The sequence below is a fragment of the Corvus hawaiiensis genome, chromosome 23 (genome assembly GCF_020740725.1).
Source record: "Corvus hawaiiensis isolate bCorHaw1 chromosome 23, bCorHaw1.pri.cur, whole genome shotgun sequence".
Lineage (NCBI taxonomy): Eukaryota > Metazoa > Chordata > Aves > Passeriformes > Corvidae > Corvus > Corvus hawaiiensis.
Window position 1 is genome coordinate 3967427 of NC_063235.1, and position 12222 is coordinate 3979648.

Genomic DNA, 12222 nt, shown 5'->3' on the forward strand with positions numbered 1-12222 from the left:
AGGGGTTCAGGGCCCAGGACATAAGTCCATTCTCAGACCCCTCAGCAGCACTAAGGGCAGAGGGTGCCATTAGGATTTTTGCCAGTTTTCCATTGGAGTGTTCCAGGCTGCCCATGGATTACAGAGCTGTTGTGTTCTACCACTATCTTCTCCCATTGGACGGTCACCAGCTTGGAGTTATTCCAGCCCTGATTCAGAGAGAGGGGACTGGCGTCTGCAGAAGCCACACACTCTGCAGCTGTTTAAGTTAAAGGTTTTACTGAAGCAGCACCTCAGTCACTGCCCATTTCCTCTCTGCATTTTCAGTGCCAACTCCTGTCACTGACATCCGCATGGATAAAGTGGAGCAGAAGAGCGTCTCCTTGTCGTGGCAGGAGCCAGGCCTCCTGACTCCCAATGGCACCGAGTACGAGGTCAAGTACTTTGAGAAGGTAGGCTCTGGGCACTGGCATGGGCTCTGCTTGTGCCCTGGCTTGACTCCGTGTCCTTCCCTTGCCGGCCAGGTCTGTGCTCAGGAGCACAGTGCCAGGTGCTGTGTGTGTCTGATCCCAGTCACCCATCCACTGTGTGACTCCCGCTAGACAGGGACTGAGATACCACAGTGGATTCCTACATCCTTGAGGAGATGGTCTTTGTATTCCCAGCCTGCTCTCTAGGAGAGTGTTGGACCTTGTGGTCTGCATTGGCTTAGGACTGAGAGCCACAAACCTGTGACTATGGGGAGCTATGATTGGCCCTTCTACATGGGAGGAGACCCAGCAAATGTTTTTATGACAGTTTCTTGATTTTAAAAATTGCTGCTGTATGACAGGTGCAGTAGGTTGGGAATTTTAGGAGAATTACCAGTGGGCAGATCAGGGACAAGGCTCTAAATCAAAATAAATGCAGTTTATGACACAGTTCTGCAAATTACCTTATCTGCGTGTGCTCAGGCTCATTATGGAGCTGACGGCATGTCAGGCACACTGTGCAGGTGACATGTCAGCATTCTGTATTTAGAAACAAGCTACCGAGAAGCTGATTCATATTAATGTGATTTTCAGCATCTGATAGATTTGAGAGGAGGGATCTGTGGAGGAGGGCAAATGCTGGAGTAATTCCTGTGCAAATGGGCTGCAGCAACATGATACTTGGGGTATGAAATGAGGAACCTTCCTCCTTGGATAGAGAATTTAAATTCAGTTTCACAGTTATTCACTGAAATGAGGCTTTTGATGCTGACATGAATATCAACTTAGTTCTTCATCTTTGCTTTTAAAGCTTTTGTTTTTACAGCGAAGATTCAATGAGGAAAATGTATAGAATGGAAACACATTCGGTAGTGATGTGAGCAGTGCAGTGAGTGGCTGCTGCCCATGCCTGTGCCATACTGTGGGGCCAGGACACTGCCCGTGCCGGACTGTGGGGCCAGGACACTGCCCGTGCCGGACTGTGGGACCAGGACACTGCCCATGCCATACTGTGGGGCCGGGACACTGTCCATGCCAGACTGTGGGGCCGGGACACTGCCCGTGCCGGACTGTGGGGCCGGGACACTGCCCGTGCCAGACTGTGGGGCTGGGACACTGCCCGTGCCGGACTGTGGGGCCGGGACACTGCCCGTGCCGGACTGTGGGGCCAGGACACTGCCCGTGCCAGACTGTGGGGCCGGGACACTGCCCGTGCCGGACTGTGGGGCCGGGACACTGTCCATGCCAAACTGTGGGGCTGGGACACTGTCCATGCCATACTGTGGGACCAGGACACTGCCCGTGCCGGACTGTGGGGCCGGGACACTGCCCATGCCAGACTGTGGGGCCGGGACACTGCCCGTGCCAGACTGTGGGGCTGGGACACTGCCCGTGCCGGACTGTGGGGCCGGGACACTGCCCATGCCAGACTGTGGGGCCAGGACACTGCCCGTGCCATACTGTGGGGCCAGGACACTGCCCGTGCCGGACTGTGGGGCCAGGACACTGTCCATGCCAGACTGTGGGGCCAGGACACTGCCCGTGCCGGACTGTGGGGCCAGGACACTGCCCGTGCCGGACTGCGGGGCCGGGACACTGCCTGTGCCGGACTGTGGGGCCGGGACACTGTCCATGCCAGACTGTGGGGCTGGGACACTGTTCATGCCAGACTGCGGGGCCGGGACACTGCCCGTGCCGGACTGCGGGGCCGGGACACTGCCCATGCCAGACTGTGGGGCTGGGACACTGCCCGTGCCGGACTGTGGGGCCAGGACACTGTCTATGCCAGACTGTGGGGCCAGGACACTGCCCGTGCTGGACTGTGGGGCCGGGACACTGTCCGTGCCGGACTGTGGGGCTGGGACACTGCCCGTGCCGGACTGTGGGGCTGGGATGCTCCTTGGGGCTCCACTGCCATTTGCCAATCCACACAGATTTGCTCCAGTACTCGAGTGGCTGCAGCAGGGGAGCAGGAAAGGGCTGGCTGATGCCACAGCTGAGCCTGGCACAGGCAGAAGTTGCTGTGCAGGGTGGCACAGCTGCTCCCCATCACCCCATCTTCTGCCTTCATGTCTTCATAGCATGATCCAGCTCCATCTGCCATTTCCTGTGACCTTCCCATGTAATTTCTGTTCATGAGACATCCAGTGAATGTATTGTTTCTTTTAGAGGCTGGCTCTTTGGACAAGCTGTCCTGATGGGGCCCAAAGCTGAGGATACGGCTGTGCCGTGCCGCCTCCATGGCACAGCTGTCAGTCCAGCTCCATCTCAGGTATCTCATTATTTCACAGGATCAGAGAGATCAGAGTTACTCAACTGTGAAAACCACATCAACGGCCGTGACGGTCAATAACCTGAAGCCTGGTACCCTCTATATTTTCCAAATACGAACATCTTCGTCTCCAGACTACGGGAACTACAACCCTGGCATTGAAGTGGAGACACTGGCAGAGTGTAAGTGCAGCAGGGCTCATGTCCCTGTCAGGGCTCTGAGCTGGGCCCTGGGGACACTGTGCTTGCAGCTTGTGCCCCAGCTGCTCCTGGTTTCGTGAAGCAGCATCTGTTCCTCTGGTTCTGCTTCTCCAGGTCTAAGGGCCACTACTGTCCAGGAGCTTACTTTCCCTTGCATTTTCCCACTAGATTTTGATGAGGTTGGTCCTGCTGCCCTTCCTGTCCTGGGGGAGCCTGTCCTGGCTCTTCCCAGTGAAGAGTCAATGAGGGCAGCTACTCTCTGGCTTCTTTCTCATGAGGAGGCTGGGACAGTCTCTGCTGTTTGGCTGAGATTGCCCAAAAACATGCTTAGCTCTTGACTGCTCCCTGCCTCCCGCTGCTGTCCTGGCTCTGGAGGCACTTGGCTTGTCTACTGCTTGGCTGGCTCAGGGCAGCCAGCATCAGTGTTATCTGCTGAGACTTCTTTTAAATTCCCATTCGTAACTGTGGTCCAAAAGCTTCTTATTTCACTAGAAGAGGGCTCGAGGGATGTTGGGCTTCAGCACAATCCCCCATGCTGGCTGGAAGTGTGAGGCTGAGCTGGCTGGCTCAGAACAGCTCCCACAGATTGTGTTTAACAGGGCTTTAAATTGCCTTCATTTGCCACACAGAAGACATTTCAGAATGAATTGAAGCCAATAAAGATTTTATAGAGAATGTAGCTATCCAATACCCCTGTTTGCAAAAGCAGGAGGAAAAGGGATTAATGTGATGAAAGAAAACTATTTGTAAGCCATAAATTTTGATATGTTCCTCTGATAAACAGGAATCTTCCTCAGCTCTGATTAACAAAACCAGGAGCTGGTGCAGCAGTGCTGGGTTGCTCTGTCTGTGCCTGCAGCACTGCCCAGCATGTTGGGCTGATACCACCAGCTTGGGCTCTTAAAGCTGAACCAGAACGTGAATTGTTGTGAGGATGGTGAAAAGCAGCTGGGTGGCTACTCCCACAGGCCTTCTGGAGGGCACAGGCTGGCCATGGGAGCAGTGACCAAGGCAGCTCCTCTCTTTGAACCTGCCCCAGAGCATGCTGATGACTGGCTCTGCTTCCCTCCCGGCAGTGACAGTGGCCTCCAGTGAGCAGAAGCCTGTCCTCATCATCGCAGTGGTGGCCATTGCGGGGCTGACAGTGCTGGTGTCCATGGTGATTGGTGTGATGGTCTGGAAGAGGTGAGCAGGGCCAGGCACGGTCCAGGAGGGTTTGAGCTGGGGTAAGGGGCTGCTGCCCAGGTGCTGGTGTGCATCTTCATTCTCTTTGCAGGCAGTGTGGGTACAGCAAAGCCAGCCAGGATGGGGACGAGGAACTGTACTTCCACTGTAAGTGGCCCAGCCATCGTGACTGGTGTGACTGTGGGGATCCCTGTATTTATCATTGTTAATAACCCACCAAAGCAGCCCTGAGTTCTCACTTTTGAAGTGTTGTCATCTTGTGTTATCCCAGAGCAGGGGCCAGCACAGCAAGGCTCTCCAAGGACCATGGTCTTGACAGCTTCATGTGCCAATGTCTGTCCTTCCTGTGTGTGGGTCACTGCGTGCCAAAGGAAATGGGGATGCTTGCAGCTTTCCATGGGGTGTATAAATTATTCCGTCAGTTTCTCATGAACATGAGCAAAGAGCTTTGTTTTCTGGGGCTACTCTGGATTATTGAGCAGCAATAATTTTACAGACAACAGTTGTCAGAGGGAATCCAGATGTCGGGATTGATGAGTTTATTTGATTCCTGGCATATGCCCATGGAGTGCACACATGCTCTTCTGTTCCCCAAAGCACCTCGGAAGTAGAAGGCCCTGCCTTGACCATTTCACCTGGCTTTGGAGGGTGAAGGAGCGAAGGGGCTGCTCTCCTTTACCCAGGGGTTGTGGTAGTGGAGTAGAGCAGTTGGATTCACTTAATCCTAAAAAAAATTCTTAGAAACCTTAGAACTGAGTCTTTTGCTTTGCTTATTGAAAGGTGGCACATTGGTCATGCCCACAGACCAGGAGACGGATAAGCTGGGATAGTGTTTCCCAGGATGGGTGGGTGGAAGCTCTGATGAGCCCCTCTCATCTGCCCTTTTTGCCTTTCCTGCAGTTAAAATACCAACCAGGAGGACATACATCGACCCCGACACCTGTGAAGACCCCATGCAGGCTGTGCACCTCTTTGCCAAGGAGCTGGATAATGCCAGCATCAAAATAGAGAGGATTATCAGGACAGGCAAGTTCCACAGGGTGGTGACCGTGCCATGGGCTGTGCTGGTCCCCTTTTGCTCCCAGCAAATGGCAGTGCCATGACATTGCTCCAGTCTTGGGGGTACCTGCCTGCAGTGGAGGATGGGAGTGGGGCTGGTGAGGATTTTGTCCAGAAGCTTTGTTCCACATTCCTGGTATTTTCCTGAGGCACTGAACACAGCCAAGCAAATGCCACACGGACCAGAAAGCATCCGCAATTACCTGCATCTGGGCAGTTTGACAGCAGCATGAAAACTATTTATAAATATGTGAACCTAATGATTTATCGATTTTCATCAACTTCACTGCCTAAAACTTAAAAGCAAATTAAAATCCCCTGACTGGACCCTAGAGCCTTAATGGCTACTGTGTGCCAGAATGTGAGAAACATGATCATTCTTTGTCATTTCTTTTCCTAAAGATAAATTCAGCTGTAGCAGCAGCAGAGGTGGAGGAAGGGAGGAGGGAAGGGCTTTGCCTGCAGCTGAAGGACAGTGTTGAAGGGGAGAGGACACAGAGGAGGGGACAAGGTTGCCTCTGAACTGCAGCGTGGAGCAGCTCAGAAGAGTCCTGTGTACCTTTCATGAGCAAACTGGTGTTTGAAAAATCAAGAAAGAAACTAGTAAGGAAGACATTTAAATCTAAGGAATTTGGGATTGTGTTTGTCTCACTGCTGACATAACAAGAACCTGATTTTCAAATCAATAAAGCTGTTCATAGCTACACACTTCATGCTGTAAAGCCAATAGTTTTTTTATGTTGGGAATTCCGTAGCTCCTGTTGTGGAGTGCATGGCTGTGCAGTGGGATGTTCTTCCTGCAGGAACCCTCCAGCCCTGCTGTGTCCAGCTCTGTGGGAAGTAGACCCTGCACTGCCAAGCCAGGAGGCAGAGCTAGGCAGGCCCAGAGCATGAGCTCAGTGGTGGGGGGTTCCTCCTCCTCTCATGGGATAAAACATGATTATGCACTGAAGCAGAGGGTGGAGAGAACAGCTGAGAGGCTCTGGAGATGGCCGAGGGTCAGTGGCCATGCAGAGGAATGGCACGATCCAGGGCAGGTGCTCAGGATGGCGTGGTGTGAGTGGCAGCTGTCCTGCCATGGATCTGTTTAACCCGTTTCTCTGCTGCTCAGGAGAATTTGGGGAGATCTGCCGGGGGTGCCTGAAGCTGCCCAGCAAGCGCGAGCTGCCGGTGGCCATCCAGACGCTGCGGGCAGGCTGCTCGGAGAAGCAGCAGCGCTCCTTTCTGGCTGAGGCCTGCACCATGGGCCAGTTTGACCACTCCAATGTCATCCGCCTGGAGGGGGTCATCACCAGAGGTACGCGGGTCCCGGGAGGCTCCTGTGCAGGAATGGGCTTAAACTGCTGCATTGGAGAGGTGACCTGGTGCTAGCGGTGCAGTTGGCTACCTGGAGACCAGCTATTCCCACGTGTATCAGCTGGGTTTGCATTCTGGTGATTAATAAAAAGCTTCCAGCTAGATTAATAAATGCAGGTAGTGGGACTGGCTTAGCAGCCAAACATGTATGCTCTTAATAAAAGTAAATTGAAGTGAGATTCTACAGTAAAACAGATGAGACTGACTGCTCCAGCTCTCTCCCATGTGCGTGTGTGTGGAACCAGGCTATAGATGTGATAGTTAAATGGATATTCACATAAATCCAAAGAAACCAGAGCACGTGAGCTGATTCTAACTAGGCTTTTTATTGGGAAAGGAAGTATTCTGGCTGAGCTGGTTGCTTTTGCTTTCACTGGGCTGTGCTGTCCTTTGTAATGTGCTTCAGAGTCCTGATGAAAGGAACTTCTGATACTGGAATCCATTCCTAGCTGGGAATGACAGGGAAGCCTTGGACCCAGTGCTCATTATAACCTGGCTGAGATAATGTCCTTATCTCCCCCAAAAGCCAGGCAGTGCAGGGCTTGGCACCTGGATTTCTAACCCCTGTGGTGTCTGAACTGCCTGAGTGATGGCAGCCCTCATGCGGTGTTGCTGGTCTGTCTTTGCAGGGAGCACCATGATGATAGTGATGGAGTACATGGGGAACGGCCTGCTGGACTCCTTTCTCAGAGTGAGTACTGGGGTGTCTGCCCAGCTTGGGCTCTCTTGGCCATGTTCCCATTGCTGACCTTTGGCTTTTTCTCCTCCACTTTCACAGAAACACGAGGGGCAGTTCACAGTCACCCAGCTCATCTTCATGCTGCAGGGCATAGCCTCTGGCATGGCGTACCTGGCAGAGATGGGCTACGTACATAAAAGCCTTGCTGCCCACAAAGTCCTTGTGAGCACCAGCCTGGCATGCAAGATCACTGGGTTCAGACGTCCAAAGGAAGACAAGATGGAAACCATCTTCTCCACCATGGTGAGCTGCATTTCCACATTCTGTTGTCAACACTTTTCCTAGGCTCCCATTTCCTTCTTCAAGTATGAACAGGGACTCTGCATACTTGAACTTCTTTCTCAGGTAGAAATCCAATATGTTTGGCCAGGGAATTGCACAGCAGTGGCCTGGCACCATGCCTGCTCCGGCCACAACCCTGCTGCAGAGGGACTTGTGTTTGTACAATTGTGAGATGTTTTCATTAAATATGAATGTACAAAATGCCATCAGCTCTTCCTGGGGACATTCTCCTCTCCCATTAATATTTCAGGACTCACACTTCCATGTAGCATACAGTTGCAGTGACATAAATGTGCTCATGGCACATGGGTTTGCTCAGTGTCCACCCTGTGATGCCAGGCAGGGCATGATGAATGGTGAATGGCTGCCCGGGAATTGCCAGCATTGGCCACATCCCGCTGGGCAAGTACATCATTCCTGCCCTTCTGCCTGTCCAGGGTGGGAAGAGCCTGGTGCTGTGGTCAGCCCCTGAGGCCATCCAGTATCACCACTTCAGTCCTGCCAGTGACGTGTGGAGCTTCGGAATCGTCATGTGGGAGGTCATGTCCTATGGCGAGAGACCCTACTGGGACATGTCCCACCAGGATGTGAGTCCCCTGCAGCTGCGTGGTGGATGATTGCTGATGGAGTGTGGTGGCTCCGTGATGTGTGGAGGAGCTGTTACTGCTCCTGGGTGGGATGTGAGGAGGGAGGCTTGCCCCAGGGGTTCGCCCCAGGGTTTGCCTTCGATTTGCATCGCACCACCTGACCCCAGCGCCTCACGTCCTGCAGGTGATGAAGGCTGTGGAGGATGGGTTCCGCCTGCCTGCCCCGGCAAACTGCCAGCCACTCCTCCACCAACTGATGCTCAACTGCTGGCAGAAGGACCGCAGCCAGCGGCCCAAGTTCTCGCAAATCCACAATGTCCTGAGCAAGTTGGTGCAGAGCCTGGAGCCCCCGAAGTGCCCCAGCTCCACATGTCCCAGCTCCATGTGCCCCAGGTGACCACCCTCTTGCCACACCTGCCCATCCCCCCTCTGCTGTGCCATGCCCCACTCCCTCTTCACCACCCTCTCTGTTGGCAGGTCCCATGGCATGTCCATCCCCCTCTCCGAGAGAACCTTCTCAGCCTTCCCATCTTTTAGCTCTGTGGGTGAGTGGCTGGAAGCAATAGAAATGGGCAGGTACAAGGACAACTTCACTGCTGCAGGCTACTGCTACCTGGAGTCGGTGGCCAGGATGACGGCCCAGTAAGTGACCTGTTCTTCTGGCTGTAGCCTTGTGTTGTGGGTGCAGTGAGAGCAATGTTCCCTGCCCCTGCCAGACAGCAGAGCCAAATCCAGTGTGATTTACTGATAAGCTGTTGTGCTGCAGCACAGGGCGGCGGGGTCAGAGCTGTCCCACGCATGGTGTGCTACAGGCTCCTGTTAGCCCGCAGTGCCTGGTCAGCGTCAGTATTGCTTCGGCTGGGACAAAAGGTTGGGGATTTCTTACTTGTGCATGTCTGGAACATGTGCTGTCTGGCCTGGAAGCAGTCAGTGTTGGGGCATGTGGTGGTTAGAGCTGGTTTGTCCTGGCTGATGTGGGGCTCATTTTGCAGAGACATCCTCAGCCTGGGGATCACGCTGGCAGAACACCAGAAGACCATCCTGAGTGGGATCCAGACCCTCCGGGCCCAGGTCATCCAGATGCATGGCCGAGGCGTGCAGGTGTGAAGCAATGTCCTGCGAAGGTGCAGAGCACCGGCCCAGCACTCCCGGTGAGGAGCGGCCCGCTGGCCCCAACCAGCCCCATCTCTGAAGCCTGGTGGTCTCAGATGGGCTGTGGGAATAGCTGGGTGCTGCCAAACACGTGGCAAGAAAGCAGGGCTTCTGTCCCCTGTGCCGGGGCAGCCCAGGATTCCTGGGATGGTGCAGCGTGCCTGGGTGGACATGGCTCTCCCCAGCACTGTTTTGTAAGATGAGTCAAACTGTATTGATGCCATTTCATGTGGTAGTTGAGTTCACAGGGTGGGATGGACCTTTTTGCACTGTCTTAATCCAGAGCCAACATTTCTGTATCTAGCATTCTGCTGGTGAATCCTTGGGTACTTTTATGCAACCTGACAGATCACAGCAACCCCACAAGGAGTTTTTATTGCTTTTATATTTAGAGAGCAGATCTCACCCAATGCCCAACTCCTGGAAGGTGACTTTCCCCATCTGTGCTGAAGGAAACCCTTTCCAGTCGCATCCCTTCTGCACCGTGAATTACTTTGCCAAGTGTTGACACCTCAGTTGGTGAACAAAACTAAATATTCTCCAGTAAAGTGTGGAGGAAATGGTGCTGCATCCATGCAACCCAGGGCACACCCGCACTTTGTTTTGTGAGCATGGTGCTGCCTGCCTGGCATGCCGGCAGCTCCCATAGCTGCAGCCTGATCCCTGAGAAGACATAAATAGCATCTTAATAATACAACTTTCCTGGAAGTTAGTTAATTAAGTGGGTCTTTGCAGCTCTGTGTGGAGTTTTGTAAGGCTTTTATTATGATCTGTAAGTATCTCAAGTGAGTTATTAAAGCTGAAAGGCAAAGATTTACATAGGGGATGAAGGCTGTGGGAGATGCTCAGAATCTGGTTGGAACTCTGCTCCAGTCAGACCCTCCTGTTAGTCTGCTCCAAGAGGATTAGGATCTGAATGAGGATTGAGTGAAGGGCCCCCTTGGGCTGGCATGGTGACCACTCTGCCCAGGTGAGTGCTGCATATGCTCTGGGGAGTTTGTTGCTCTCTGGGGAAAACGAGATCTCTCCTTCCTGCCCCCTCTGCAGTTCAAGCTATGCTCCCTCCCCAATGTCTCTTGGTTAGTATTTTTAGCAGAAATAAATTCTCTAAGTTTGGCCCATGTCCAGGCAGGTTGGTCACTTGCCATCCCGCTGTTTCCCACCCTGAAGAGGAATAGCAGTGAACCGAGCCCTGCATTTAGTGAAATGCCTGATCCCAAGGATCAAGTGCAGTTTGTGTACTCTCTGTGTTTACATTTTATCTCTAGAGAAAGTATATTACAGGTCTCTAGGCAGGGGGTTGAACTAGCTTGATTCTGGATCTTCTCTCCCCTCTCCCTGATCGTACTGTCTGTTGGGATGCAGGAGCCATGCTGGGAAGTTGCTACTAGAGGAGCTGGCTCCAGGCTGGTTCATCTGCTCTCAAGGAGGTCTGGAGACATCTAGGGCTTGGTGATGAGATGACAATGTGCCTCAGTTTGGAACACAGACCTGGCCATGAGCAGGCAGCAACATGTTCCCTTGAGTCCCCCAGAACAGACCCTGTCTCCAAAATAAGGAATGTGACAAGGCGCTGGCTCTGGGTGCCACTTGTGGCCACTGGAATCTGCTCCTCTGTCCCTCTGGATGTTGCCCAGCTGAAAAGGGATAAACCTTAACACAGTTATCTATGGTCATGGCTGTTTCCCTGGGCTGTGGTGGCTGGTAGCTGGCCAGGGGCTGTTGCTCCTGTGTGAAGTAGCTGTGGCTGTGTGGAGGGGTCCCACAGGAGCTGAGCTCTGGGATGGTCTCCAACTCAGCAGAAATGGGAGTCATCAGCTTTCCTGGTCTCTCTTTCAAGAAAGGAAAGGAAAGCCCCCCATGGAAGCAGCCTTCTAGCCCAGCTTTTTGCAACAATAAACACTTTTAATTGATCTCCTCACCAATATGAGATAACAAACTTTGTAGATTAAACTATAGGTTGTTCTTACGATATTAAAATTAACTTGCATCCTCTCAGCTTCTCTCCTTGGGGAAGTAGTATAATTAAATTAATCAGCAATGCTGTTTTGGATCTGCAAGGGAAATGCCTCAAAATGACCCTGGTCTCTTCCCATCCAGCCTCTGAAATGTCATGAGGCTTTTGCCTCCTCCAAGGGCCGGGAGAGCCCCAGTCCTGTTGGAGCAGCATCTGCAACACTCCCCTCACAAGAAATCAAGTGGGAATCAAATTGGTTCATCTCCAGATGCTTTTATATTCATTAGCCACATGTTAAGTACTGTAAATACACACTTGAGGAGTCAATATATATTTTTATAAGCTTGAGACAAATGTAATATTATAAGGGACTCTGTGTGCATCTCATGTTTGAACTATAGTCAAACATCTCCAGGGAATCAGTTGGTTTGGAATATTTAATAATTATAATAATAATAGTTATTATAAATGCTAATAAAATTTATTGACATTTTTGTTAATTTTGTATTTATTGAACTACAGTTGAAGCTGGCAATAAAGAGATAAGTAAATATCTGAGTAAAACCAACCAGTAATCCTGCCCTGGTTTGTCTATGTGGGTCATTTCAGGGGGAAATGTTGCTTTATCAAGGGTGCCATGTGGAGTGTAATGGACAGTTGTAGTAGCATCAAGGTGTGAAGTGATGCCTTGTTTTGTTAAATAACACCTATGCTAAGGTGGGAGCCTGTGCTCTGGCTGTAGAGTGGCTGGAGGGGGTAGTTTCTTGCTACTGACACTTTATAGGGGGGACAAAAGCATCTTTGCTGGTGTATGTTGTGTGGTCAGAAAGGTGCATGGCCTGGCCTGTGGGCCTAGGTGCTGTTCAGGCAGGTGGGAATCCCTCCCATCACCCCTGGGACCGGATAACCTTGGACATGCTCGCAGTGTGGAGCTGTCAGTGTAGTGGTCAGTCTGATACAGGTGCTAGTGTGTAAGTGTGGAGA

General features: G+C 52.2%; 1 protein-coding gene across 3 annotated transcripts in view; it reads left to right on the top strand.

Annotated features, from left to right (window-relative positions):
- EPHA10 (EPH receptor A10) overlaps positions 1 to 11806 on the top strand; it is a 33056-nt gene extending 21250 nt beyond the window's left edge. For all 3 annotated transcript variants that reach the window (XM_048327188.1, XM_048327189.1, XM_048327190.1), the window contains 12 exons: positions 307 to 431; positions 2741 to 2903; positions 3998 to 4106; positions 4198 to 4253; positions 5007 to 5132; positions 6277 to 6462; positions 7151 to 7212; positions 7300 to 7503; positions 7980 to 8129; positions 8314 to 8522; positions 8607 to 8771; positions 9122 to 11806. In XM_048327188.1, coding sequence (XP_048183145.1) covers positions 307 to 431; positions 2741 to 2903; positions 3998 to 4106; positions 4198 to 4253; positions 5007 to 5132; positions 6277 to 6462; positions 7151 to 7212; positions 7300 to 7503; positions 7980 to 8129; positions 8314 to 8522; positions 8607 to 8771; positions 9122 to 9236 — 1670 coding nt within the window. In that variant the 3' untranslated portion in view covers positions 9237 to 11806. The remainder of the gene's footprint in view (positions 1 to 306; positions 432 to 2740; positions 2904 to 3997; positions 4107 to 4197; positions 4254 to 5006; positions 5133 to 6276; positions 6463 to 7150; positions 7213 to 7299; positions 7504 to 7979; positions 8130 to 8313; positions 8523 to 8606; positions 8772 to 9121) is intronic.
- Positions 11807 to 12222: the final 416 nt, after the last annotated feature.